This window comes from Panthera tigris, chromosome A2 (assembly GCF_018350195.1).
Source record: "Panthera tigris isolate Pti1 chromosome A2, P.tigris_Pti1_mat1.1, whole genome shotgun sequence".
NCBI classification, from domain to species: domain Eukaryota; kingdom Metazoa; phylum Chordata; class Mammalia; order Carnivora; family Felidae; genus Panthera; species Panthera tigris.
Genome location: NC_056661.1, coordinates 75,529,189 through 75,557,117, shown reverse-complemented (window position 1 = coordinate 75,557,117; position 27,929 = coordinate 75,529,189). Strand labels below are relative to the sequence as shown.

The following is a 27,929-nucleotide window of genomic DNA, read 5'->3' as shown; positions in this document are numbered from 1 at the left end:
AAAATTTTTTTTTTTTATAAGTTAAGGAGGTATTTTTGCTGTTGCTAGTTTACCAAGAGTAATGGTCAGGATTAGATCTAGAAACTCATCAAATGCCCTTTTGATCTATAACATGATAATTGTGTATTAATCGCTTTCTTACTTATTAATCTCTGCTTCTTTCTTATTTTATTCCTTGTGTTCTTCTTAAATTTTAAGGTTTTTTGGTTGTTGATCATTTTCCAAACAGCATATATGCATGATTTCTGATAGCCTTCCCACCCCAATCATTTTCAACATTCCTTATTTTATTTTAGCGGGAAGATCAGGAAAAGTAGTGTTAGATAAATGCAGGCACATTCCCACTTTACCTTCTATCCCTTGGATTATAGATATTTATTAGAAACAAAATTTCTAAAAATTCTTTTCCTATCATATTAAAATATAACTTCGACTTGCATTTCTCTTCCACAGTATCATGAAATTGTGTTTGTGGACTCAGATGCGGAAGATGGTGAGGAATCACCCTATGAAAGTGCTGGTGAGTAAATTTCCTTCAAAGTAATGGCAAGGGATTCATGTACATGGATGCTCATTAAGGCACTACTTGCAAGAACAAAAAGCTGGTGGTGACATCAATGTCATTGGTAAGGGACTGGTAGGCTAATATGAGATTCCGCTATTAAAAAGCAAACTTTTTTGTTCCTCTTGCCTTTCCTTTGGTCTCTGTTTCTGAAGCCTTTCTGAGGTTACCCGGGACCGGGCATTCCTGTCCCCTGTGACTAACTAGACAGCAGCTTCCTCTTATTTAATCCTTCATCATCTTCCAGAACCTCATGAAAACAATTTCTTCCTCAATGACCCACACACCGGTTTACTTTCCAGTTAACGATCTCGTGTGTGGATTGTCTGTGTAGGTGTGTGAGTGTGTGTTCATACCTTGGAGCAGAGACAAACAGCATGCTCAGCGAGCTATTATGCACTAAAAACTCATCAGAAGAGTGTGTAGAGGGGCGCCTGGGTGGCTCAGTCGGTTAAGCGTCCGACTTCAGCTCAGGTCACGATCTCATGGTCCGTGAGTTCGAGCCCCACATCAGGCTCTGGGCTGATGGCTCAGAGCCTGGAGCCTGCTTCCGATTCTGTGTCTCCCTCTCTCCCTGCCTCTCCCCATTCATGCTCTGTCTCTCTCTGTCTCAAAAATAAATAAAAACATTAAAAAAAAAATTTAAAAAAAAATTAAAAAAAAGAAGAGTGTGTAGATAAATGTGGATAAATCTGTAGATGGTCAAGTCCATCAGTGTGTAATTTTGCTTGCATTGTAGCTCTACTCATCAGTGATACTGAGCTGGATGGATCATGGGTGTGATTTTAACCCATTGTATTAAAATAACTAGTGCCCACCTAACTTTTTTTTTTTTCTTTTTGCCTCTGGACCACCAATTGTTGTGAATGTTTGTCCTGCATGCAAAGATAGGAGCTGCACTTTGGTTCTAAGCAGAAACTCTTTGGTAGTTGGAATGCTGTAATAAGAGCAAAGCTGTCAATGGACGCACATGCACTGGACATTAACAGTTCACATTTCATTTATTTTTTTTTTAATGTTTATTTATTTTTGAGAGAGGGGGAGAGAGAGCATAAGTGGAGGAGGGGCAGAGACAGAGAGGGAGACACAGAATCCGAAGCAGGCTCCAGGCTCTGAGCTGTCAACGCAGAGCCTGATGTGGGGCTCGAACTCATGAACTGTGAGATCATGACCCGAGCTGAGGTTGGACGCTTAACGGACTGAGCCACTCAGGCACTCCATATTTTACATTTCTAATTGCCAAATCCTTCATTATCTAGACTTTGTGTCAAGAAAATGAAATTCTTCTATTTTTTTTCCCTAGAGCAACTATACAGTATTGCTATTATCAAGCCCGATGCTGTGATTGCTAGAAAATCTTTAGAAATTAAAAAAAAAGTAAGTGATATTTTCCAACCTTACTTTAAATTAATTGCAGCATAACAACCTCTTAATTGTCAATTTAGAGACAAGCTTACTGTTTAGAGTAAAATAGAACATAACAAATTTCTGGTGCTAGTTATCTTTAAAGGCTCTGAATGTATTGTCTTTACCAAGGCTGGGCCTATTCAAGCATCTTTATTTAAATAACTCTGCTCTACCAGTGCCCAATATTAATGATAAAAATTATAGCCCTCATATTGGATGATAACACATGTTCTTCCCGTTTAGTTATTAGCAACACAAACTTGTTATAAGCTCACATTGGTTTGTTTTGTTTCCTGTATGTTGTGACAAATGCAGGGTCCTTTTTAGATACATGGGAGTGTAAGGAAGCATTTATTGTTTTGCTTTAGAGCCAAAATAAATTTTTTAAGAGGAAAATCGCATTCTTTTTTTTATTAAAAAAATTTTTTTTTAATGTTTATTTATTTTTGAGACAGAGTGAGACAGAGCATGAACAGGGGAGGGGCAGAGAGAGAGGGAGACACAGAATCTGAAACAGGCCCCGGGCTCCGAGCTGTCAGCACAGAGCCCGACGCGGGGCTTGAACTCACAGACTGTGAGATCATGACCCGAGCTGAAGTCGGATGCTCAACCGGCTGAGCCACCCATGCGCCCCGAAAATTGCATTCTAATCCAAAGGTCAGCAGATGTATAGGGCCAGAGAGTAACCGTTTCAGGTTTGTGGGGCATATGATCTCTGTCACCACTGCTTAACTGCCATCGCATTGAGAAAGCAGCAATAAGCAGGATGTATACAAATGGGAGTGGCTGCACTCCAACAGGCTTTATTTCCAAAACGAGGCAGTACTTTGCTGACTCCTTAACAATGACTTGGCGTTGAAACAGCGTCAGTAAATTGAAATTTGAAAGAATGTTGTCTGTGAAATAGAGGGTGTCACCTAGGGAGCTATCAGGAGGGATTGGAGGTCTCCTGATGAACTTCCCATCATGCATTCTTTCTTTAGCTACAGCAGTGTTCTCGTTGACTGAACTATACTAAAGTAGATGGTCCATGATCATAGTATTTATGGTCTCTTCCATTTGTGAGTTGATTTAAGTCATATCACTCTCTAAGGGTAGCCCTTTCCTTCCAGATTTTGGTGTGTATGTTAGGGGGGCACAAAACTGTACCCCAATCCCCCATATGTTTCTTACACTTGATAAAGTTTTAAGAAATAATATCACAATGCAATGATTTACTCTTCCTTATTCGAATGTGTTTGAATAGCTAGGACACAGTAACGATTTTTCAAGATTCTATAATTCTTTTTAAGTTGGGGCAGTACAATTAATCATAAGTTCATCTTGATCTTTTTGTTGTTTTGACATAGTAAATAAAATTTCAGATATGTAAATTACAAGTATCTCCTAAATACCTCACCTCTGTGGAATACAGTAAAGGGCTAATAACAAACAGGACAAAAAAATCTAAAGAGTGCTTTGACAGGGAGAGAGCCAAACCATAAGAGACTCTTAAAAACTGAGAATAAACTGAGGGTTGATGGGGAGTGGGAGGGGGGTGTGGGTGATGGGCACTGAGGAGGGCACCTATTGGGAGGAGCACTGCGTGTTGTATGGAAACCAATTTGACCACAAATTTCATGTTAAAAAAAAAAGAATGTTTTGAATAGAAAGAAAATGAGCACACTCTATTTTTCAATTAGGGTAAAGGAGAAGTTATCGAGTTTAAATATTTCTTGGATTTTATTTTCTGTTGTCAGACTCTAAGTAATGTAACAAAGACATGATTTGAATATTTAGAAGTTACTCAAATGGGACAGTCAGAAGAGGGTTCAGAAAGATGTAAGTAATGCTCTGCCATATCAACGAGACAAATGAAAGCAGAACAAGTACCGTGTTGACTTTTATTTTATTTTATTTTATTTTATTTTATTTATTTATTTTAAAACACTTTTAAAAACATTTGTTTTTTAACATGTATTTATTTTTGAGAGAGCATGAACTGGGGAGGGGCAGAGAGAAACACAGAATCTGAAGCAGGCTGGCTCCAGGCTCTGAGCTGTCAACGCAAAGTCCAACGTGGGGCTTGAACACACAAATCACGAGATCATGACCTGAGCCAAAGTTGAACCCTTAACCCACTGAGCCACCCAGGTGCCCCCGGTGTTGACTTTTATAATAGAAGCAAAAGGTACCTGGTGCTGGATACTCCCAGGTCAAAAAGAGCTCAAATTATTGGTGTTGTTTGATGTCATTCCTGAGTTGCTTTGAACCCGGATTATACTTATATTTCATCATTTAGTACCTCATTAGATTTGTCTTATTTGTCTCAAAACTTCTCTTTGTTTCATTTTACCATACTTGAGTGGCACACAAACTGGATTTATCATTAATTTAAGGGTTTTTTTAATGATAAATCACGACTAAATGTTAAATTCTATCCTTCCCCATCATTTGGATAGTTCTTTTTTTTTGCTATAAACTAGACTAGATTATGAGTTAAAGCCTCAACAAAGGAAGGCCTTTTAAAAAATGTTAAAACGATTTTGAAGATAGATGGTTAAAAAAATGCTTATTAATTTATGTTTTTATGAATGATTCAGAACACGGTATTTTCCCTTGAAATTTAGTTAGTTCTTTCACATTTTGGGGAAAGTCACTTAAATAATAGAAATACTGTGGAGTCTCTGGTTCAAGGCTTAAAAACTGAAATATAGGAGGCCTGAAAAGGGCCTTCTTTGTTCATGTATTTTTAAGCCTCTTCAAACCTAGTGCCTTATGGATCGTATTGAAGTATTTTACCTGAAAACTCATTCAAATCTGTTAAGCACAGGAAACAAATGTCCTTGACTTGTTTTACATGTGGTCCCATAACACGTCTGGATCTGACCTTCCTCTACTGGAAGATTCTCGAGGCAGGATTTGTCATAGAAATAGAGGATAAGAGAGTGCTCACTGAACAGCAAGTAAGGGACTTCTACAGTCGAATAGCAGACCAGGTAAGAAAATTAGAAAAAAAAAAAAAAGCCACTGTGTTTTCAAATACAGTGTATATTTTGAATCCATATTTTATTTTTATTTTTATTAAAAATTTTTTTTTATTGTTTATTTATTTTTGACAGAGAGAGAGAGACAGAGCATGAGTGGGAGGTGGGGAGGTGGGGTGGGCAGAGAGAGAGAGAGAGAGACAAGAATCCGAAGCAGGCTCCAGGCTCCGAGTTGTCAGCACAGAGGCCGACACGGGGCTCGAACTCACAGGCTGCGAGATCATGACCTGAGCCGAAGTAGGACGCTCAACCGATTGAGCCACTCAGGCACCCCTGAGTCCTTATTTTAGAAAAACAAACGGATAAGTCTAACTAGCCAAATAAGCTTCTGTTGTCCTGTTGGTGTCCATATCGTGGTAATGCCAAAGAAGGCAGTGATGCAGTCTCCAGTAGAAACAGTGGCAGCTGAGCGAAAGCAGATGGTCCAATTGTATTTTGTTGGAGTGAAGACCTATTTAACTTATGTCCTCTCAGACTTTCTGCATTGGCCTCTGGAAGTGAATAGCCAGGACTTTCCGATAGATTTTTATCCCAGGTTGAAGGCTCCTTGTCATAAAGGCTCACAGGGAAGCTTTAATCCTTTCATTATCTGAAAGCCTGTGTCTGGAGCTATTTTCTCTTTTGCCTGGGGGAGTATTAAGAAAGACAGTGCTGTGTTCGAGAAAGTTCAGTGATTTAGGGGTCAGAAGACATAGCTTCCAGAAATGTACTGTCCAATATGGTAGCCATTAGCTACTTGTGGCCGTTTGAATTTAAATTCATTAAAACCAAATCAAATAAAAAATTCAGAGTCTCAGTTGCAAGTGCTCAGTAGCTGCATGTGGCTACCTATGTTGGAGAGCACAGAATGTGTTTTGTCATCAGAGAAAGCTCTAGTGAACAGCACTTTGTCAGCTGGCTGTGACACTCCAACCATCTCTCTTGGCCCCAGGAAAAGGTTGGACCGGGTGCCTCAGTATCACCTGGGAGCTTTTGAGAAAATCTAATTCTAAAGCCCCATCCTAAACCTACTGAATCATGAACTCTGGGATTGGACTTTCCAAATCTGTGTTTCAGCAAGCCCCGTCAGATGATCTGGAAGCATCCTGAAGTTCGAGAATGGTTATTAGATCATCTTTAAGATCAATCCCTGTTAGCTGTGAACCTTTATCCTTCAAAGATGTGTTTGTTAGCAGTGGGCTTATAAAGAGAACACTCCCTTGCCCTGTGATCATGAAGGGGAGGATGTTGCTTGAGTTGGGTGGTGGCTGCCATTTTTGTCGATCCATATCAGAAGCCTGAAGTAGGTAGTTTATCCTCTTATTTTGTAGCCTGACTTTGAAGATTTTGTCCTTTTTATGACAAATGGCCTGAGCCATATTCTAGTGATATCTCAAGGAAATGAAAAACAGCCTGCCTGGGAAGAAACTGAACCCAATCCCGAGACTGAAACTAAAGTGTATGAGGATAATCACCATGAGGTGGCCCCACCTACGCTGAGGAAGGAGAAGCGGTACAGGTAACTCGAGACCATTTACATTGTATGAAGACGTAGTGAAGCGTAGTGTCCAAATACCTCAAACACATTTTGAGGTACACATTTAGAACACACATTTTTACGTTGGAACCACAAGTATTTCTTCCAGTCAGTCTAAAAAAGTGTATATTCGGCAAAGCTGGGATTTCCCTGAAAGTGTATGTCAAGAGGATTACAGTCTACGTTTGTCTTTCTAAAGCTGGGCACACCAGTGTGGCCTCCCAACCTGGGGCCCCAGGGATAGATTGGGACCATGTGTAATCCCTGCCAGGTCTATCTTTTCTGCTGTCTCCCCACATTCACTCCCACTTGCTCCGGGTCCTAAAGACATCAGATGTACTCTCCCCTCTTACTTTCAGCAGTTGGTTATGAATTGCTAAGAACTGAATGGTTGTATGTTTTCACTGATGGGTTTTTAAATAGTTGAAAATGAATGTAATATATACAGTCCCGGTTTCATGCACTGGCGTTTGTGCCTTTTATTCCCCCGAAGACTCAGAAAGTCCACCCAAGAGTCATTGGAACTATGTCTGAAAGAAAGGTGGGTGAGAGTCTCTGAGTCTTGAGATTTCATCATGTGGCTGGACAGAGCATCTTCACTGCATTTTCTGGCCAGGAATCTCCAGAACTTTCCTTGTTGTCCTATTAATGTGTGCAGTAGCTTTTCTTGACTAGCTACATCTGCTGGTTCCTACCGATGCTTTTTAGGTAGCAGGAACTAATGTCATTCGTTGCAAGTTTTGAGTGGGATAGAGGGACTTATAGGTAAGTTGGCTGCTGACAAAGAGCTTTGTAAACAGTAGTACTTACTTTCACAGTTTTAACAGGGAATGATGGTCAGTGGTCAGAGGGAAGGTTTGGTGGGGAGAGTTGTGCTCAAAAAGATACCAGGCTTCATACCAGGACTTCTGAGCCATTAAAAAATGTCCTGTGAAACCCTCATTGTTAGCAGCTGGCATAAAAGAAGTCAGTATTCCACTGGTGCCATTGTTCTGGGGCAAGTCTGTGTCACATCTGACTTTGGAAAGCAGTTGTCTCCAAACGTTCGATACCGGCATAATCAGATGAACAATTTAGGCAATTGGCAGGGTGGGCATGGAGTGAGATGTGTTAATCTTGCTTTGGCAAAGTCTGCGGTATTTCCTTTCTGAACTTAGAGACTCCGTTTGCGTTTGGCCCGTCGTTACTCTGAGCAGTGGCCACCAGTAGGCAGCATGGAGTGGTGGGGTTCAAGTTCGTTTGTCTGGGAATCTGTTTTCATAGCTTTTGTTCTGGAGGCAGAGCATAACAGGGGCTGTGTACAGCTGCTGTCATCTTTTTTTTTTTTTAATGTTTATTTATTTTTGAGAGAGAGAGAGAGAGGGAGAGAGCACAAACAAGGGAGGGGCAGAGAGAGAGGGAGGCACAGAATCTGAAGCAGGATCCAGGCTCTAAGCTGTTAGCATAGAGCCCGATGCGGGGCTCAAATTCATGAACCGGAATATCATGACCTGAGCTGAAGCTGGATGCTTAACTAACTGAGCCACCCAGGTGCCCTGCTACTTTCATCTTTTAAGTAAATCTAAAACCTAAAGGATAAAGAACTAAAACTCTCATGAATGATGTACCCATTTGTTCACTGTTTTTCTTTATGGCCGCCCTTCCCCCACCTCAAAGCCTCCTCACCTTCCTCTATGGGTATTGGGAGAAGGGAGTACTGGTGGGTGAGGAAGAAGGGAAATTAAAAGCAGGACAATTAGACTGGGAGTGGTAGGTGCCTCCTTCTGTGAACGTGAACAGAGCGCCCTGTCTTTGTTGGAGTGTTTGCCCAATGGAGAAAAACTCACATGTGGACCCACATGGTTTGGGAGAACTTTCTTCGTGTTGTCAGTTGCCCGCTGGACCCTATCGCTGGCCGGGAGGAGGGAGTAGGAATCAGGAAAATGGTTCAGGCATCCATGGTTTTCATCCGCATTCCAAATTTGTTCATGATGACTTCTGATTATGGCACGTATATTATCTGTTTACACGTCTGTCTCCTTAATCAGTATATTAAGAACGCAAAGGTCAGAGTCCTTTATCTCTGCTTTCTTGTCATTCTACAGAAGAGGAAGGGCATGGTTCTATTAGCTACATTGTCCAGAGTCATATAAGTAGTTCCTGGCCATCTTCACTAATTCATTCACTCCTGCCTTCCTTCCTTCCTTCACTCATTTATTCTGTTATGCATCCTTCCTTTATGTAGTATTTATTAAAGTCCTGCTACGTGCCAAGTCTTGGGGATACAGAGATGGGTGAAAATTAAACGATCTCTAAAGTCTCTTTTGCTCTAAATCCTTATGACTGAGTAAAGATGATAGTTCCGACCTCCTATAATATATTGCATTTCTCTGGCCACACAAAGTGTCTATTGTATTCTTAGTAACCTATTTATCTCCTATACATGACATAGCTTGTAGAGAGCAGGTTTTTCTTTTATAAAACTCTCATTTAAATTAAAGATAATAGGTACAATTTCTAAAATAATCTTTAAAAGTATTTCTTGGATCAGAGCAGTCTGAATACTATACCCCTACTATCTATTCCCATCTCCAGACCTTTCTTGCCTCTCTGGAATCAAAGGGAACCTGTACTAATAAGCATCTGGCCACAGGTGAGGCCTGGAGCTCTGTGTACAGAACGAAAGAGAAGGGGAGGGGACAGGTCACAGGGGACAAGAATCTGGAGAAAACCACCAGCCTTGGGAAGAACAAACACAGACTTGTGACTTCCCGGGACCAGGTTGACACTGAACTTCACTGGGCCTTCCTGACCTTCTGAAAGCCCAAGATGGAGCTGAGTGGGATTACTGAAATGCCCTGCCTTTGAGGACCAGCTCCATAATGGCTCTTACCAGAGGAACAACAACCTGCTCGCTGGTAGCCTAGAGGTCATTCTGGCCTTTCAGCCATAGGATTTCCATCACCTAAGACACTCAAAACCAGGTGTAAGCCCCCATAAACAAACCAAGAAAAATGACTGTCTACCAAGGGGAGCCTAGTGGCCAAAGGAAGATCTACACAAACACCAGAACAGAAGCCCAGTGAAAAAGAACTACTAAGGATAGAAAAATCCTCAAATAAAATAATAGTAATAGGAGTTATCATCATAGTAATACTTGCGATCCAAGTGCTACATACACATAAAAAGAGACTTTCCCATTTGAACTATAAAATAAATTATGATTTGAACTCTAAATTCAGTCTGATAGTCATTTGAGACTCGGTTTAATGCCTTGGAGAATCAGATACAAGAAGTAGCTCAAAGGACAGAAAAAAAATGAGACAGACTTCATGAGAGCAGACCAGAAACAACGTGGAGAATGTACTGGAAAGTTCAATGTGCTAATAAGAGAGATTCCATACAGAAAAGAAAGAACAGATGAACAAGCTATAACTCAACGAATAATAGGGAAAAAATTTCCTGAAACGAAGAAACACATGCATTTGCCGACTGAAAGGGTTTATGGTGGCCCAGTCTCGACTGATGCAGAGAAACACAGATACGGGAATATCCTGGGAAGACACACTATATGTCATTTCCAGAGACAAAGAACAGCCCGTGGTGTACTTAGGATGTCCAAAACCCCAAGCAGATAATTTCCTTAACACCCCTCTCCTCTATATGACAATATTATTTTTATTTTTGTAAAAATTTTAAAGGATTTTTCTGAGAGGGAGAGAGTGTGAGTGAGTGGGGGGAGGGGCAGAGGGAGAGGGAGAGAGAAGCTCAAGAAGGTTCCACCAGCATGGAGCCCGACAGAGGGCTGGATCTCACAACCGTGAGATGACAACCTGAACGGAAATCAAGAGTCAGGCGCTCAACTGCCTGAGCCACCCAGGCGGCCCATGACAATATTATTTTTAGTACTAGCTATTGAGCAAGACAATAATAGCCAGAAAAAAAACCCATAAACAGTGAAAATTGTCCTTTACAAAATTTTGTGTATATATGAACATAGAAGCAAAAAGTAAAAAATGAATATTATAATATCAAAAATGAAACAATAGGTTAATACTGTTTAATTATATTAATATGTTTTCTTAGAAAGGAAAACATTTGCATACTTATATATATTAGTCTATCACAGAAACAAAGTGCAATTTTTGTTTGCAAGCCTTAAGTTTTGATGATTTGCTAGTGACATTCTCAAAATTGATCTTCACTGGATGTCAATAGAGATACGTAAAATTCCTGTTTCCTGATAAATTCCAGAAATTGCAATCTGCCAATAGCTCTTTATTTTAGAATTGATTCTTATATGCAGAGTAGAAGCTAGAGCACACTATTTATTAAATGTAAATAATAAAAATGCCAACTTGAAGCCCACACATATATTATTAAAATTTAACACATTATAACCACAGGAATTATTCAGAATGTGGAGAAAAGTTTTTTGTTTTTGTTTTTTCAAGGAGGAGTAGTAACATACCACTAATGCTATTTAGAATTGCTGGTGCATGGTGATGCTAAGAAGCAGCCCAACTTTTAGTTTAAAAATTGGCTTAAGGCGCCTGGGAGGCTCAGTCGATTGAGTCCGACTCTAGCTCAGGTCATGATCTCACAGTTCGTGAGTTCGAGGCCCACGTCGGGCTCTGTGCTGACCGCTCAGAGCCTGGAGCCCGCTTTGGATTCTATGTCTCCCTCTCTCTCTGCCCCTCCCCTGCTTTCTCTCTCTCTCTCTCTCTCTCTCAAAAATAAACATTAAAATTAAAAAAAAAATAAAGGAAATGGTTTAAAATTTCTTAGAGACAGTGCATCCCCCAGTGACTTGCACTTTAGGTAATCCCTTTCCACCAACTGCCTGTCTGGCAGCAACTGAGAATAAGTTACTTACAAGGACAAATCTCTGACTGGCATGGGACTTGTCATCAGACTCCTGAGAGAAACAGACCCCCCCCCCCCCCATCTTAATGAAGATGCTCCACTTTACCTAGCGGAGCAAAGGAAAAAGTTTAGGGACATGCTTAGGAATATATCTCCTGGAAGATATTTGAGGGAAGACTTGTCCAAACAAAAAATGAAAAGAGATACTTCCATCTGAGGGAAAAAAGCGAAGGGAAACAATTCTCCTCAGAGAGGAGAAAGATGAGATAAAGAAGTAACACAGCATTTTAAGGTTCTTTTTTGAGTTTGCAGAAGTGGAGATGGGTGGAGTGTTAGAGCTGAGAAATAGTGTGTGCCAGGATGCAGGAAATACTCAGAACATATGCGTTTGGTTACGGAAGCAGGTTAAAGATGGTGACCATTAATGCAGTGGATGAGTATACATGGGACCTCTATGTTAACAAGGGAATACCACGGAATGGATAGCAACTTGCTCAGACCAGCAGATGGGAGAAAGAAAAAAGAAGAAAGTATAATTTAAAATAAATAGTATATATAAAGTAAGATGGAGGGAATATAGTTAAGTATATGGCTATTATACTAAGTATGAAAAGGTTAATTATCCCATGAAATACAGAGATTACAAGGTTAAAGTTAAAAAAAAGTTAAAAACCATTATAGTAACAATTGACACAGAGGAGAATCCTCAATGGGTGCTAAAACCATTCCGTGAAAAATATATACACTTTCAGATTGTGTCATCTCAGATTTCTTCTTATTTACAAAGTGGAAATGGTAGCTTTTCAATGGGGAAAACGCTTTGAAGGGAGATATCACTTCAACTACATTAATATCACCAACAATAGGAAAAACTTACATTGCGTATATCATCTTGTGACAAGGACACAGTTTCGTATCCTGAAAGTAATAGGAAACTATTGGTCCATCCAGTAGTTTGAAACCATCCCAAATGAGGAATAGTCCACAAAACAACTGGCCTGGACTCTTCAAAATGTCAATATCATGAAAGACAAGAAGGCTGAATATTGTTAGAGATTAAAAGAGACCAGGGAGATAGGACAATTACATGCAATGTATGGTCCAGGATTAGGAAAAATTACTATTGATGGGACAGTATTTTATGATTGGTGAAATTTGAATATGAACAGTTTATGAGATAAAAGTTTTATATCAAGTAAACTTTCCTGAAGTATTTAGGAGGGTGAATGGTTAAAATATCTGCAGCCTACTTTTATTTAAAAAAAAAATTTTTTTTTTTTAACGTTTATTTATTTTTGAGACAGAGAGAGCATGAACGGGGGAGGGTCACAGAGAGAGGGAGACACAGAATCTGAAACTGCAACCTACTTTTAAATGGTTCAGTCAACACACACACACACACACACACACACACACACACACACACACGAGAGGGGAGGGGGATGAGAGGGATAGAGAGAACAAATGTGGCAAAATGCTAACAGTTGGTAACTCTAGAGTTCATTATCATACTCTTGCAACTTTTCCGCCAATTTAATTTTTTCAAAATAAAAAGTTTTAAAAACACACTCATCTACATTCTGTTCAAAAGAAACACACAGGGGTGCCTAGGTGGCTCAGGGGTTAAGCATCCAACTTCGGCTCAGGTCATGATCTCACGGATCATGAGTTCAAGCCCTGGGTCAGGCTCTGTGCTAACAGCTCAGAGCCTGGAGCCTGCTTTGGATTCTGTATTTCCCTTTCTGCCCCATCCCCTGCTCATGCTTTGTCTCTCTCTCTCAAAAATAAATAAACATTAAAAATTTGTTTTTAAAAAGAAACAAAGAAAAAATTAAAGGGAGATATATATATATATATATATATATATATATATATATATATATATATATATATATCCAGGCAAAATAAAGTATTAGAATTGAACATTACAAGTGCTAAATTTAATAAAGAAGGACATGATGTGAAAACAACATTTATGAAGTAGATATAGTCATCAAAAAGTGCCCTGATAGAATTACATATACTCTATAAATATATGTAGCCTTAAATCCCACACATACATTTTCTTTGTTTACAAGAAAGCCTTAACACATTTTTTAAAATTAAGATTTCACCACACGCATTTGCTGGTTATAATCCAATAAAATTGGAAATAAACAATTAAAAGATGACTGGGGCGCCTGAGTGGCTCAGTTGGTTGAGCGGCCAACTTCGGCTCAGGTCATGATCTCACAGTCTGTAGGTTTAAGCCCTGCATCGGGCTCCGTGATGACAGCTCAGAGCCTGGAGGCTGCTTTGGATTCTGTGTCTCCCTCTCTCTCTGCCCCTCACCCACTCATGCTCTGTGTTTTTCTCTCTCTCTCAAAAATGAATAAATATTAAAAAAAAAATTTTTTTAAAATATGACCAAAATGTCTTATGTATTTGAAAACACACCATGTTCTTCTAAATGATCCTTGACTCAAAGACAACCTTAAGAAAAGTAGAAACTACCTGGAAAGCTTAACATGAAGGAAAGAAAAACGTGTTTAACCATATTTTATGTTGGTCTTCTTTATCCTCCCAAAAAGTCAAAACATACGTGATTTCATGTAATTGAGTTTTGGATTGGTTCAACAAAAAATTGAATTAAATGCATATTTTTTGATTTGATAGAAAGATACAACTTTACATGAAAATTTAATTTTTGTTTATTTTATTAAACCATTAAAGTATTTGTGAACTTATTACCAGTTTTAATTTTCTGGCATGGTTATTAAATTTCAGCTTATAATAATCTTAAATTACATTTTGGATTTCCACAGTTTACAAGAATATCTGGAAAGACAACATATATCTCAGCTCTGTGATATTGAAGAGAGTATAGCTAACGTTAATAAGTTTATTGATATGTTCTTCCCAGATTTTAAAAGTATGAAAAACCTCAAATTAGAAAAGATCCTGGCATTACTTCTACCAGATCTCTTTCAAGAAAAGAAAGGTAAGAAATAAGTATAAATAAACCCTAGTATAATTGCATCAAAGACTATTATTTTAAAATTTAACATTGAAGAAAATAGCACCTGAAATAAGAAATTTAGTTAATACTAATCTAATTTCTCAATGATAAAGAATAACACATTTTTGTAGGTAAAGAGTTTGCAAATTGTTTTCTAACATTTGAATTTGTTAAAGTAGATTTTAATATGGTAGGACTTATTATATAATAAAGATTGGACTTTATATCTGAAATGCCTTGAATTAATGCACCTCCTCATTAATTGTGTGATTTGATACTTTACCAAGTCTATTTCTTCATGTATAAAATTCAGAAGATTAAAATGAGGGGCATCTGGCTGACTGAGTTGGTGGAGCGTGTGACTCTTGATCTCGGGGTCATGAGTTTCAGCCCCACGTTGGGAGTAGAGCATACTTAAAAAAAATGAGAAAACATAAAGTGCCTGGCACTTGAAGGGTGCTAGTTATTTTTTTAAGTTTGTTTATTTTGAGACCGAGAGAGAGAGTGAGTGTGAGTGGGCGAGGGGCAGAGAGAGGGAGAGAGAGAATCCCAACGAGGTTCCACATTGTCAGCCCAGAGCCCAATGCAGGGCTCAATCTGGTGAACTCTGAAATCATGGCCTGAGCCAAAGTCCAAAGTGGGATGCTTTTTAACCAATTGAGCCACCCAGGCTCCCCAGGGTGCTAGTTATTTTTAACCTTATCCCATATTCACCTGGCAGGGGGAATATGACAGAATAAGAATTCACACCATACATGCACACTCTTAGTTCTTTTTTATAGCTGGTATACGGGAATACAGTTGATATTTGTATATTGACCTTATGTTCTTTGACTTGGTAAACTCAGTTGGTTCTAGAAGCTTTGGTGTAATTTTCTTAGGAATTTCTATGTAGACCAGGGTTTCTCAACTTCAGACCTACTTACGTTGGGGGCTAGATGATTCTTTTGTTGAAAGGGGCATTATCGTGTGCACTGTAAAATGTTAAAAGCATCCTTGGCCTCTTGTCACTTGATGCCACTAGCATCCTCTCCGCCCCCAGGGTGATAACCAAAAATATCTCCAGACATTGTCACACGCACCCTTGCAGGACAAAATATCAGGCCAAGAGCCCGTGACGGGGACAGTAATATCATCTGCAAACGCAGACAGTTTTACGTCTTTCTTTGGAAGTGTCTTCCGCTTACCTCATTGAACTAGCTAGAACTCTCTGTTGATGCTAGCAAGATGTTAGGCTTGCTTTATGCTTTACCTTACAGCAAAGCACTCGGTCTTTTACTGTGAAGCACAACATTAGCTCTAATATACCCCTCACCTGATTTTTTAAAACCCCACCTGTTTTTAGTTTGGGGAGTTTTTTTTTTTTTAATATCATGAATAGATATTGTGTTTTCTCAATTATTTTTTCTGTATCTACTGATCTGATTATATTTTATTTTCTTGAGTTTGAGAATACGGTAACTACTTTGATTTTTGAATGTTGGACTGGCCTTGCGTCCTTCAGAAAAGCCACACTTGGTTGTCTATTGTTCTCTTTAAAAATAGCTGGATTTGATTTTTTTAATATTTTGTTGAGGCGTTTTGTGTCTACATTCATGAGAAATATTTGTTGTTTTCCTTTCTTGTAGTGTCTTTATCTGGTTTTGGTGTCAGGGTAACGCAAGCCTTATAAACGTGAGATAAGAAGTTGTCAGTCCTCTTCTCTGGAAGAGATCATGTATAATTCATGTTACGTCTTTCTTAAATGTTTATTAGAATTTACCAGGGAAACTTATCTGGGCCTAGAATTTTCTTCTTTAGAATGTCTTAGCTTTGTTTTCCTTCTTAAATCCTTTAAAATATGGACATATTTTTTAAATGACCAGACCATATTTTAGAAAGGTTTTAGATTTACAGAAAAATTAAGAAAGATAGTACAGAGTTTCCATATCCCTATCCACCCCCTTCCAACAGCTTATCCAATTAACACCTTATATTATGGTGAAATATTTTTATAATTAATGAACCAGTATTGAAATGTTATTAACTGAAGTTCATAGTTTACAATAATGTTCACTCTTTGTTTTGTACATTCTATGGTTTTTAATAAATGCATAATGTCATGTATCCCCTTTACAGTATCACACAGAATAGAATCACTGCCCTAAAAAAATCCCCTTTTCCTGTTCTCCCTTCCTCCCTCCCAACTTCTGGTGACCACTGATCTTTTGCTGTCTCTAGTTTTTGCTTTTTCCAGAATGTCATACAGTTGGAATCATAGAGTATGTGGCTTTTCAGACTGACTGCTTTCACTTAGCAATATGCACTTAAGACACCAAAAATTGTGTTGTAATTTTTTGCTTTTCAACAGTGCTGACTTTTTAAAGAACTTCAGAGGAGGAAAATGTTTATTATATTCACCCAGATATTTACTGTTATCTTCTATTCCTTTTGGAAGTTCCACGTTTCCCTCTGATATCATTTCCCTTCTACTCAAAGAACTTTAGCACTTTTTTTTTAAGAGCAGGTCTGGTGGCAATAAATTCAATTGATTTTCTTTCATCAAAGAAAGTCTTATTTTCTTTCTTTCAAAAAAATTTTTTTTAAGTTTATTTTTTGAGAGAGACAGAGCACAAGGCAGGGAGGGGCAGAGAGAGAGAGGGTGAGAGAATCTCAAGCAGATTTTACATTGTCAGTGCAGAGCCCGATGCAGGGCTTGAACTCACAAACCATGAGATCATGATTTTAGCTGAAACCAAGAGTCGGATGCTTAACTGACTGAACCACCCAGGTGCCCCAGAACATCTTTATTTTCATTCCTGAAGGATATTTGTACTGATATAGAATGCTGGTTTTCCAGTTCATTTCCTTCAGCACTTTAAAAATGTTGTGCCACTGCCTTCTGGCTTTACTGGTATCTAATGAAAAATCCATGGTCATTCAACGCATTTTTTTCCTTATATGTAATATAGCTTTTTATTTGTTTATTTATTTTGGGGATTGCTTTCAAGATTTTTTCTTTGGTTTTTAACAGCTTTATTATTATGCATGTGACTATACTTTTCTTTGAGCTTATCTTTGACTTCGGGGTTCCTTGAACTTCTTGAATCTATAAATGTCTTTCACCAAATTTGAGGAATTTTCCACCATTATTTCTTTAAATTATCTTTTCCGTGCCAACTCTTTCACCATCTGGGACTTTTGACATTGTCTTACAGACTCCTGAGGCTTTGGCCTAAATTTGTTTTCTCTGTGTAGTTCTGATTGGATCATTTCACTTGTGTTAGCTTTAAGATTGAAATCTGTGATCTCCTTGTTGGCATTCGGCCCATCCAATGAATATTTATTTCAGTTGTAATGTTTTTCAGTTTTACACACCTCATTCGGTTCATTTTTGTAACTGCTATTTCTCTGCTGAAAACTTTCATCTTTCCAGTCATTTCAAGAGTGTTCATCCTTACTTCATGGAGCATTATAATTGTTCCTTCAAATTCTTTATCTGAATATTTCAATATCCACATTGGAGTTCTTGAGATTTACTTAGTTCTTTTTTTTTTTTAAGTTTTTATTTATTTACTTTGAAAGAGACACAGGGGACGGGGCAGAGGGAGAGGGAGAGAGAGAATACCAGGCAGGCTCCACACTGCCAGCTCAGAGCCTGATGTGAGGCTTGAACCCACAAGCCATGAGATCATGGCCTGAGCTGAAGTCCAGAGTCAGATGCTCAACTGCCTGAGCCACCCAGGTGCCCCAAGATTTGCTTAGTTCTTTATAGGTTGCATAATTTTGTATTGTATTTTAGTTCTTGGTCACTTGAGTATTGTTATGAGACTGATGAATCGTGTTAAAGTCTTCTAGAGAATGTTGACTTCTTGTTTGTTTCAGAAGTCAGTTGGTCAGGTTAAGACCACATGTCCCATCCCACTTTCTATGGGTTGTTTCCAATGTCAGTTGCATTTTCAAAGTTTTTGTATACTATTCTGGACTTCACAGCTTAGAACTCACTCGGAGACCTAGGTGATGCTCGATACTGAGGTTCAATTCTCAAGCCACTAAGTTGCCACTTATCAGCCCAACCATAGTCATTGCTTGGGGGGTCAGTCCACTACTTCAAACACAGGTTTAGTCAGTCGCTTCCCCCCCCCCCCCCGTCCCCACCATCTTTGGCTGTATCTCATAAGCCACTGTTCTTTGTCCTCTGGATGGATATCTGGGGTTTTAGCCTCCCTGTGCGATTGGGCACAGCCCACGTTTAGGACTGCCTCCTAAATGTGAGAAAAAAGTGGGGGTGAGAAAAAAAGTAACAGGGTTTTTCCCACACTGTTCAGGCCACAGAGGCCCCCCTTCCCAGTCTCACTGGTCAAAGGGAAGGACTTGCTCTCAGTTTTAGGTGCTTGCAGGGCCTCCGCTCCCTTCACAGTACATTTCACGGCTGGGGCTTGCCTTCTAGTAGGTCCAGGAGAGGGAAAAAGCAAAATCAAAACGAAGAAGCCTCCTCAAATGGGGATATCCTCCCAAGTCTCCATCCCACAAGATGGAGTTTAACAGAGTTTTATTCCTCTCTCCATGCTCAACCCCACCCCAGTTATAATATCTGTGGTCTTAATTTTTGTGACTGTTGTTTGAAGTTTTAGTATACCGATGGTGGTGGTGATGTTACTTTTATGATGCATATCTTATCTTTTGATAATATTTTGCAATTTATATCTTGTTTATGGTCAGGTTTACAACGGGTATGTTTAGAATTTTTCTTATATAAATTGGCTTTTCTGTTCCCACAGTCCTTAGATCTATTAATTTCCCACTTTTTAATCAGTTATATTTTCTCAGTTACCTGAAGTGTGTGTGTGTGTATATATATATATATATATATATATATATATATATATATATATATTAATTTTTTAATGTTTATTTTTGAGAGAGAGAGAGAGAGAGAGAGAGAGAGAATGAGTGGGGGAGGGGCAGAGAGAGAGGGTGACACAGAATCCGAAGCAGGCTCAGGCTCTGAGCTGTCAGTGCAGAGCCAGACGTGGGGCTGGAACTCACAAACCGTGAGATCATGACCTGAGCTGAAGCCGGACGCCTAACCGACTGAACCACCCAGGCACCCCACACCTGAAGCATATATTTAAACACGTTTTTGAAAAAGATATGTACTTCTTTCGTTTTCTGAACGCTGGCATATTTAAGAATATCTTTTGTTACCTTGTGTATAAAGGAAACTTACCTGACTATATATTTTTAAGAAATAAATCCCCCATCCCCAAACCTATAGACTTTTTGCATTGAGGAGGAAAGTCTGTTTTCAGCCTGGTTTTTGTTCCTTTGCAGATAATTCAGTTTTTGTTATGTTTTGTTTGTTTCACTTAGATACTTGTGGAATTTTCCCTCATTACTCAAAAATGTCCAAGATTTTGTAGATATATCAGAATGAATTGGTCATGGGGCACCTGGGTGGCTCAGTCAGTTAAGCCTCCGACTTTGGCTCAGGTCATGATCTCACGGTTCAAGAGTTCGAGCCCCACATTGGGCTCTGTGCTGACAGCTCAGAACCTGGAGCCTGCCTCGGATTCTGTGTCTCCCTCTTTCTCTGCCCCTCCCTTGCTCTCACTCTTTGTTTCTCTCAAAAATAAAACATTAAAAAAAAGAAAAAAAAAGAATGAACTGCTTTTGGGGTACCTGGGTGGCTCAGTCGGTTCAACGTCTGACTCTTATTTCGGCTCAGGTCATGATCTAATGGTTCATAGGTTCAAACCCCATGTCATGCTCTGCGCTGTTAGCATGGAGCCTGCTTGGGATTTTCTCTCCCTCCCTCTCTGCCTCTCTCTCTCTCTCTCTCTCTCTGTCTCTCTCTTTCTCAAAATAAATAAAGAAATATTTTTTAAAAAAGAATGAACTGGTTTTTCCATATTTATTTGGTTACTAACCACCTGACTTAGCGATTTGTCTGTAATAGAGGAGATAGAAGATAGCAAAGTGCTCTAGGCTTTGAAGTATGGTTTTTATGGATGAGGTTATTCCACGAAGCAACCATACAATTGCTAGGTGCTTTGTCTAGGAGTTCTCTGCATCCCCACACCTGCCACTGAATGTGGCATCACTGAATTAGTTGAGGTGATGTCTGAAAAGCCTCATGGACACTATGCAACAAAATAAAATATTTATTATCATATCTATCATATTTGTCTACATTGGAATTTGAAGCGGAACCAAGTCCTCGAGTAATGAGGTCAAGGAAATGCAATGCCATCTTGCAAATAGTGGTACTCCCCATGCTTTTTACTTTAATCATTGGAAACTGAGGCCCCTCTGTGTTGTGTTGTAATTCTTGTGATCACCCATCTGAGAGAGTGCCAACTAAGGAGAGGCTCATTGAGTCTAGTTTCTTTAACTTTATGGAGTTTGCTTTCCCTGAATATTTTTCCTCAGCTTTTCTCATAAGCCATGACAAGAAGCCATCCTATGCAAATTGTTTGAGGATTTGCTGTCACTTTTAAACTGTTGACCACTAGGTACCCTCATATGAGAAAACATTTTTTGTTTTTGTTTTTGTTTTTTAATTCAGCAATGCAAAAACCTTACAAATTATTTCAGTCTCCTCTAAGGATTCCTCCTTAAAAAAAATTTTTTTTAATGTTTATTTTTGAGAGAGAGTATGAGCTTGTGGGGGGGGGGGGGGAACTGCGGAGGAGGGAAGGAGGAGGAGGGAAAGGGAAGCAGGGAGGAGGAAAGGGGACAGGGGCAGGGAGGGAGACACAGAATCTGAAACAGGCTCCAGGCTCTGAGCTGTCAGCCCAAGGCGGACATGGGACTTGAACCCACGAACCGTGAGATCATGACCTGAGCTAATACTTAACCCACTGAGCCACCCACGCACCCCAGGATTCTACCTTTTAAAATCCAAGAACTATGTAAACATTCTGTTTTTTCTTCCTCTTGTCTGTGAGCTCGTTCTGAAGCATATTATTGCTTAAACTCTATTAACTTGTATGTTTTCTTGTTTGTTTTACTCTTTCCTAACAATGGTTTGCTTAGGCTGAGTCCATTAACTCTATTCCATGCCCAACAGGGGAGAGGATGCATTTTCAGCTAGGTTGCATTTTTGGCTTTGAGCAGGGCCCAGTGCTGTCCGGGCCCTGAGTCAGCATTTGTGTTTTGGGTTTTGCCTTCTTTGTTACAAGATGGCCTCACAGCTCCAGGCCTCATGTCGCTGAAATGCCTTAGACAGGACAGAAGGTGGTGTAGGGCAGGGAAGCCGTCCCCCTGGGTACCTCTCTCAGAAGCAGCCCCAGTCCAGGTCCTTTGTGTATCATTGACCAGATCTGGGCAGCATCGCCACCTGTCCATAAGGGAGGTTGGAGAAGTTGAGTATTGCATTTTCTAGACTTCCACAGTGGGACGTCGCCAGAGAAGGAGGAGACTGAGAAATACTTTTGGGTTTCCAATCATCGTGTTTCTCCCCAAGTGGGACAAGTAAAATAGGGCTAGTGAAGATATAAACTGTTTACACATACTTCTGTAATTGTGTTAACTGGTTATTTTGGTTACTGTCTATACCCACACACACGCTCGTGTGTGCACCTAAGGAAAAGGTTTACTAGTGAGACACCTCTGCTTATGTGTGTGATTCCTGTGTGACGAAAAATCAGACACAGCGACATAAATCATAATTCGGTACGTTAAGAATGCTGTTCACCTTAAAATCTGAGAAGCTATTTTTGCCAACTTCTAAATTTCATATGAGGATGAGAGGCATTATATGCCTTCATAATAGTACATTCAGTCTGGTATGGATAGCCAGCAACCCATCAGTTTAACACTTATCATGTGACTTTTTATTTAGAGAATGTTTTAGGTATCATCCATGATGAAGGCTTTAAAATACTGATGCAGAGATCAATCGTATTGTCAGAAGAAGAAGCACAAACACTGTGCAAGGAATATGAAAATGAAGATTATTTTGAAAATCTTATAAAAAAAATGACCAGGTAAAGTAGATTTCAGGTTTAGAAGGCGCAATCTGATTTAGTCTTATTTATGCATTTAAATTCTAGTTCGTTGACATACAATGCGATTTTGGTTTCAGAGTAGAATTTGGTGATTCATCACTTCCGTACAACACCCAGTGCTCATCCCAACAAGTGCCCTCCTTAGTACCCGTCACCCATCTGGCCCATTCCCCACCCACGTCCCTCCATCAACCCTCAGTTTGTTCTCTGTCTTTAAGAGTCTCTTGTGGTTTGTTTGGTTGAGTTTTGAATCATTTAAATCTTCTTCTGAACCTGCCCTGGTCAAGCTGCCACACCTCTCAGTTCTGTAACCATGTGCTGAGTCTCCTTCTTTGCCAGTCTCACCCCCACCTCAAGTCTCTGCTCAACTGTCTCATCTGCTCTCGTCCCCCTGGAATGCTACTGGAGCAATGGAAAGGCCCAAGTGAAGTCACTGGAATCCGCTGAGTCAAGTGCCAGAAATCTGTGGTGTGTGACATCATGTCCAAGTAGAGAACTCACTGACTCTCGAGGGTTTTGGTAGTCCTAGCGATCATTAGTCCAAGGAGAATAAGATGCTAGAAATCTGTCAGGTTTCTGGAAGGGTAAGTGAAATAGCAGCTGGGACAGAAATCCAGCAAGGGTACATGAATCAGCAGGAATATGGGAATACTATATAGGAACCTGTCTATCAGAACCAAGGTCCTTCTCTTCCCTTCCTTAGTCTGCTTCCATACTTGTATAAGGTGCTCAATATACTCTTGAGAGTACACTGATGGAAATTAGTCTTAGAGTCTTGGTAAAAGAATCATCTCGACTTGTATTATCTGTACATATTTAGCTACTGAGCCATAATATACGGCTTTTTTTTTTTCTTTTAACAGCGGTCCATCTCTAGCCCTTGTTTTATTGAGAGACAATTGTTTACAACACTGGAAAGAGTTAATTGGGCCCAGCAGTGTTGAAAAAGCCAAGACATCTGTTCCAGAGAGGTAGGATTCATACCGTGGGTCCCAAACTTTTTTCATGGGAGACACTTTAATTTTATTTTGGATGTGGGTACAAGAGCCACAGCCCCAGTCCAAGAGAGGCTCTCAGAAAAACTACTTTCCCTGATTGTGACTGGAGGCCCAGTCCAATGGCAGCTCAAATAGAGCCAGGGCTTTGCAGACGAAGGTTTTGGGATGCTCAGTGTGGGGATGGGAAGTAAGTGGTGTACCCAGCCAAAAAGCCATCTCTTGGCCTTGGTAGGAATCAATTCAGGAGAGGAAAGGCCCATCCTTCAAGTGAGCAAGAACAGAGATGTTCTATCAGATACAGAAAACTTGCCATACGTGTTGGTATAATAAATAACAGTACTAATGAAGCATCACATATAACCGTTGAAATGTTTTCTTTTGGGTAGGATATCTGGAATCTGACTTGTTCTGCATGGACACATTTTACCCCTTATTTAGCCCTACAATTACCATAAAGGATAATAGGGTTAGACGGTCTATAGAATCACTTAATGAAACGTAGCATAAAAGGCAAGGTATAGCATTCGAGACAGAAATTCCTATCAACACAAGGCCTACACTTCTAGCCATACTGTTTTAGAAATTACAGTTTCAAGTGTGAAGGTAGTGCACCAGCATGGAGGTACATTCTCCCGGTGAAGGCAGGCACTCAGTAACTGCTCCTCCCTACCCCACTATTATAGTGAGGATTCCAACCAAAGCCCTTATGCCCCCTATGTTGCTACAAGTTCACAGCTAATCTTGACTGTTATTTATGGTTCCTCCTTTCCCAGTTTCCGTGGCTCCACCCAGTTCCTTCAGGTTGCTGTTAGAATAACTCAGCAGAGCTCTGCCCTTTCCTGCACTTGGGTCAGATTCAGCACTGCCTGGCTTAATCTGAAATAAGGTCATTTGCATAAAGGAGAAACACAGCAACCCTCACACTCATCACCTACTCCCTCTGTCCTATCCTCCCCTTCACACACACTTTTCTCAATAATCATGTCTCATGGCACCACGGAGGGGCTGGTTGTTGTTCTCTGCAGTGAACAGAGTAAGTGCTAGTGATGTTAGGTGACACCTTATACATTCATTGTGCAAATCCCCTACCCCTGGAAAACCAGGCTCCAAGGGTCTTGGGTTGCAAACATCTTCAAATCAGAGGTGAGAGAACCGCCAAGGATCAAGTGGGAAGTTCAAGTTGGATAAGGCAAAAAGGAAATCTGAATGTATCAGTAAAAGCAGAGAGGCAAGAAGAGGGTCTGAGGACCGAAAGCCAATGACCAGTAAAGTCAGGTCATTAACAGGAAAGGACATTATTCGCTGTGGCTGGATTTTGTGGGTTGGCAATTCAGGACTATGTGTAAAGGGCAGAGAATGAAATAAGGAGTGTGTGTATCCTCTACTGAACCGTATATAGATAAAGAGACAGGAAAAAGGGCAACTGAAAAAAACATCAAGGAGCAACAATTGATTTAGGAAGTGTATGTATTCCTCTATGGTAGAGGAAGCAGATCCAGAATAAACTGCCTAACCCAACATACCCAGTTGCCTCACTCTTGCCTCTTCCCATGAACCCATCCTGTATGCTCCTCTTTTATCACTGTACTTGCTCTGCTGGACGGTTCCATTGTGGTATCTTTTGGATTCAGTGTTTGTGATTCGGGATCCACGTTATAGAGTCAAATGCCATCTCTAGAGCTCTATAATATTTAGTGATGACAGAAGGGAGATGAATATGGAGAGCTTAATAGGCGCCATATGTTTCAAATGTATCATCTGATTCCACCCTCAAAAATCTCCTTCCAGAACAGTTTTGCTATTTGTATTTGAGACGGTTCAAGCACAGAGAGGTTAAGTAATTGCCCAATGACACATAGCTAGCGAGTAGTGCAGCCGGGATTGTACAGTCTGCATTTTCACCGCACCAAGGCATCCGTTCGTTCTTTCAGAGTCAGCTGTAAATATTCACATCGTGGTTATTTAAATGTTCATGCTCTGTCTTCCTGATGACTGTTACCTCCTTATAAGGAAGTAATATGCTCCAAGCCACTCTGTCATTATTGCCTTTCGCATAATGTCTAGATCAGGAATGAGTTGCTTGATAACTTTTGAACAATTCATATAAATAGTGTTCTGTTGTGTTGGCTTATACTGTGTTATGTGATGCTCTAATAGTTCTTGACTTCATTTTCAAAGCTTATGCGTGCAATTTGCAGTGGAAGGTTTGCCTATCAACCAGTTGTATGGAAGTGATTCGTTAGAAACTGCCGAAAAGGAAATACAATATTTCTTTCCTCCTCAACAGACTTTAGCACTGATTAAACCTCATGTAACACAGGAACAAAGAGGTAAATATTTAGAAATGAAAGTCAATGTATACATCCCCTTCAAATTTTGTGAAAATTTTCAAACTATGCAATGAACACCCACATCCCTTCATCTCGATGTAACAATTAGCTCTTGTCATATTTGTTCTGTCTCCCTCCTTCCCTCATCCTTCTTTCTGTCTCCCTCATAATCAAAATGATGACGAATTTTGTTCAAGTCCTTTTAGAGTTGATGGAGATGATGATGTTTTTCTCCATAGATATATTACCACGAAAGATAATGTTAATGATATTTCTAATATCAAGCCATTCTTCCATTCCTGTGTAAATTACACTTAATCATGAGGTATTTTTTAAATGTGCTTTTGAATTCTAGTTGCATATATTTTATTTGGGATTTTTCACATTGAGACTGACAATGATATTGGTCCGTCCTTTTCATTTTTTTGTGCAAGGTTAAATAACAATGTAATACTTCATAAAAAATGTGAATGCCTTTGTTTTCGGCACTCTGGAGGAGTTTAAGCAGCAGTGGGATTGCTGTTTGAAGATTTCCCATGAAATCTTTCCCATGAAAATTTCTGGGCCTGGTTTCAATGGTTATTTCTACCCTGTCATTTCTTAGTTTGTTGTCTCAAACAAACAGAATTTGATTTATTTAGGAGTTAGTTCTCTTTTTCTAACTCATTACTTTCTGTTGTTGTTGTTGTTTTTTTTTTAATTTTCACCTTCCTTTGATTCTCTAGTAGTTTTAAAAAATGTTCTTCTAGCTTTTTAAATTAGATCTTTAATTCATTTATTTTCATTATCTTATTTTTGTCAATGTAAAATTTTGAAGTTATATGTTTTTCTTGATTACTGGTTTAATCTTCTGATTATCCCATAGATTTTATTTCATTAAAAATTTTTTTTAATGTTTATTTATTTTTGAGAGAGAGAGAGAGAGAGAGAGAGAGAGAGAGAGAAAGCCAGGGAGGGGCAGAGAGTGAAGTAGACATATTTTTTATGAAGCTGTCAGCACAGAGCCCAACGCGGGTCTTGAACTCAAGAACTGTGAGATCATGACCTGAGCCGAAGTCAGACGTTTAACTGACTGAGCCACCCAGGCACCCCTCTCATAAATTTTAATGCATAGTGTTGTCATTAACGTTATTTTTTTGAAATTCTGCACTGTGCCTACAATATTCTTTCTCTACTTGTCTGCTTGGTGATCATCTCTTACCGTTTCTGTACTTAACACAAAGATCGGCCTTTCTGGAAGTCATCTCTGATCTTCCCAGAGAGAGTTAATGGTTTACTTGCCTGTGGTTGCAGGAGCCTTTATACATTGCTCTTTCCCAATCCCTCAGTTGGCTCACTAAATGTAGCCCTTAAAAGTTAGGCGGCTGATGAGATTTTGACAAGATTTACTTTATTCAATTCCCTCCATGGGCTCCCTGCTTCAATCCATATCTAGCAAGGAGTTCCTTGACATTTGTAGCATGGACGTGAAAACATGACTTCACTTTCGGCACAGAGTCACATCCCTTCCCCTCTCCTTATAGTCTATGAGCTGTTGTCAGTGCGTCCTGGAAAGGTGCACCTCAGAGATTGAACATCTGCATTAATGTATTAACATGGTGCTTTTCAGTTCAATTTCATTTTGCATAGTTTTTGCTTTTAAAGCCACCCTATGCAAGCAAAATGATTACTTTCCATAGTTATTTCAGTCTACTTGAACATGGAACAAAAGTGGAGGCATTCTGCAAGATTACCAAATATCTGTTTTCCCTAGAGGAGATCTTGAAATATATTAAAGAGGTTGGATTTGAAATAACACAGATGAAGGAAATGCTCCTAAATGAAGAAGCAGCAGACAAAATTTACTCAAAAATAAAAACAAAAGACTTTTATAAAGATGTATTGGAAGTGTTATCTGAGTAAGTTTCTGATATATAGTCCTTTGCACGATAAAAGTAGTAAATATTCATTATAGAAACTGAAAAATACAAAATGTAATGAAAACATTCCATCTAATTTCATTCATTCAAAGACACCCTGTTAATATTTGGGGTTCATTCTTCTTTGTTTCCTCCTTTCTCTATATTCTTCTCTCTTTCCTTCCTTCCCTTCTCCTTACCCATCCTTCTTTCCTTCTTTCTTTCCTTCTTTTCTTCCTTCCTTCCTTCTTTCCTTCTTTCCTTCCTTCCTTCTTTCCTTCCTTCCTTCCTTTCTTCCTCTATTTCTGTAGGTCTTCAACATTATATAGAGGTGATATGGGTTTCAATTTCTGGTTTT

General features: G+C 39.4%; 1 protein-coding gene across 4 annotated transcripts in view; it reads left to right on the top strand.

Moving 5' to 3' along the window:
- Positions 1-27,929, top strand: part of NME8 (NME/NM23 family member 8) — a 54,358-nt gene that overhangs the window by 14,674 nt on the left and 11,755 nt on the right. For all 4 annotated transcript variants that reach the window (XM_015537889.2, XM_015537891.2, XM_042964156.1 and 1 more), the window contains 9 exons: positions 454-520; positions 1,866-1,939; positions 4,855-4,947; positions 6,306-6,493; positions 14,161-14,336; positions 22,180-22,324; positions 23,209-23,316; positions 25,522-25,673; positions 27,427-27,571. In XM_015537889.2, coding sequence (XP_015393375.1) covers positions 454-520; positions 1,866-1,939; positions 4,855-4,947; positions 6,306-6,493; positions 14,161-14,336; positions 22,180-22,324; positions 23,209-23,316; positions 25,522-25,673; positions 27,427-27,571 — 1,148 coding nt within the window. The remainder of the gene's footprint in view (positions 1-453; positions 521-1,865; positions 1,940-4,854; positions 4,948-6,305; positions 6,494-14,160; positions 14,337-22,179; positions 22,325-23,208; positions 23,317-25,521; positions 25,674-27,426; positions 27,572-27,929) is intronic.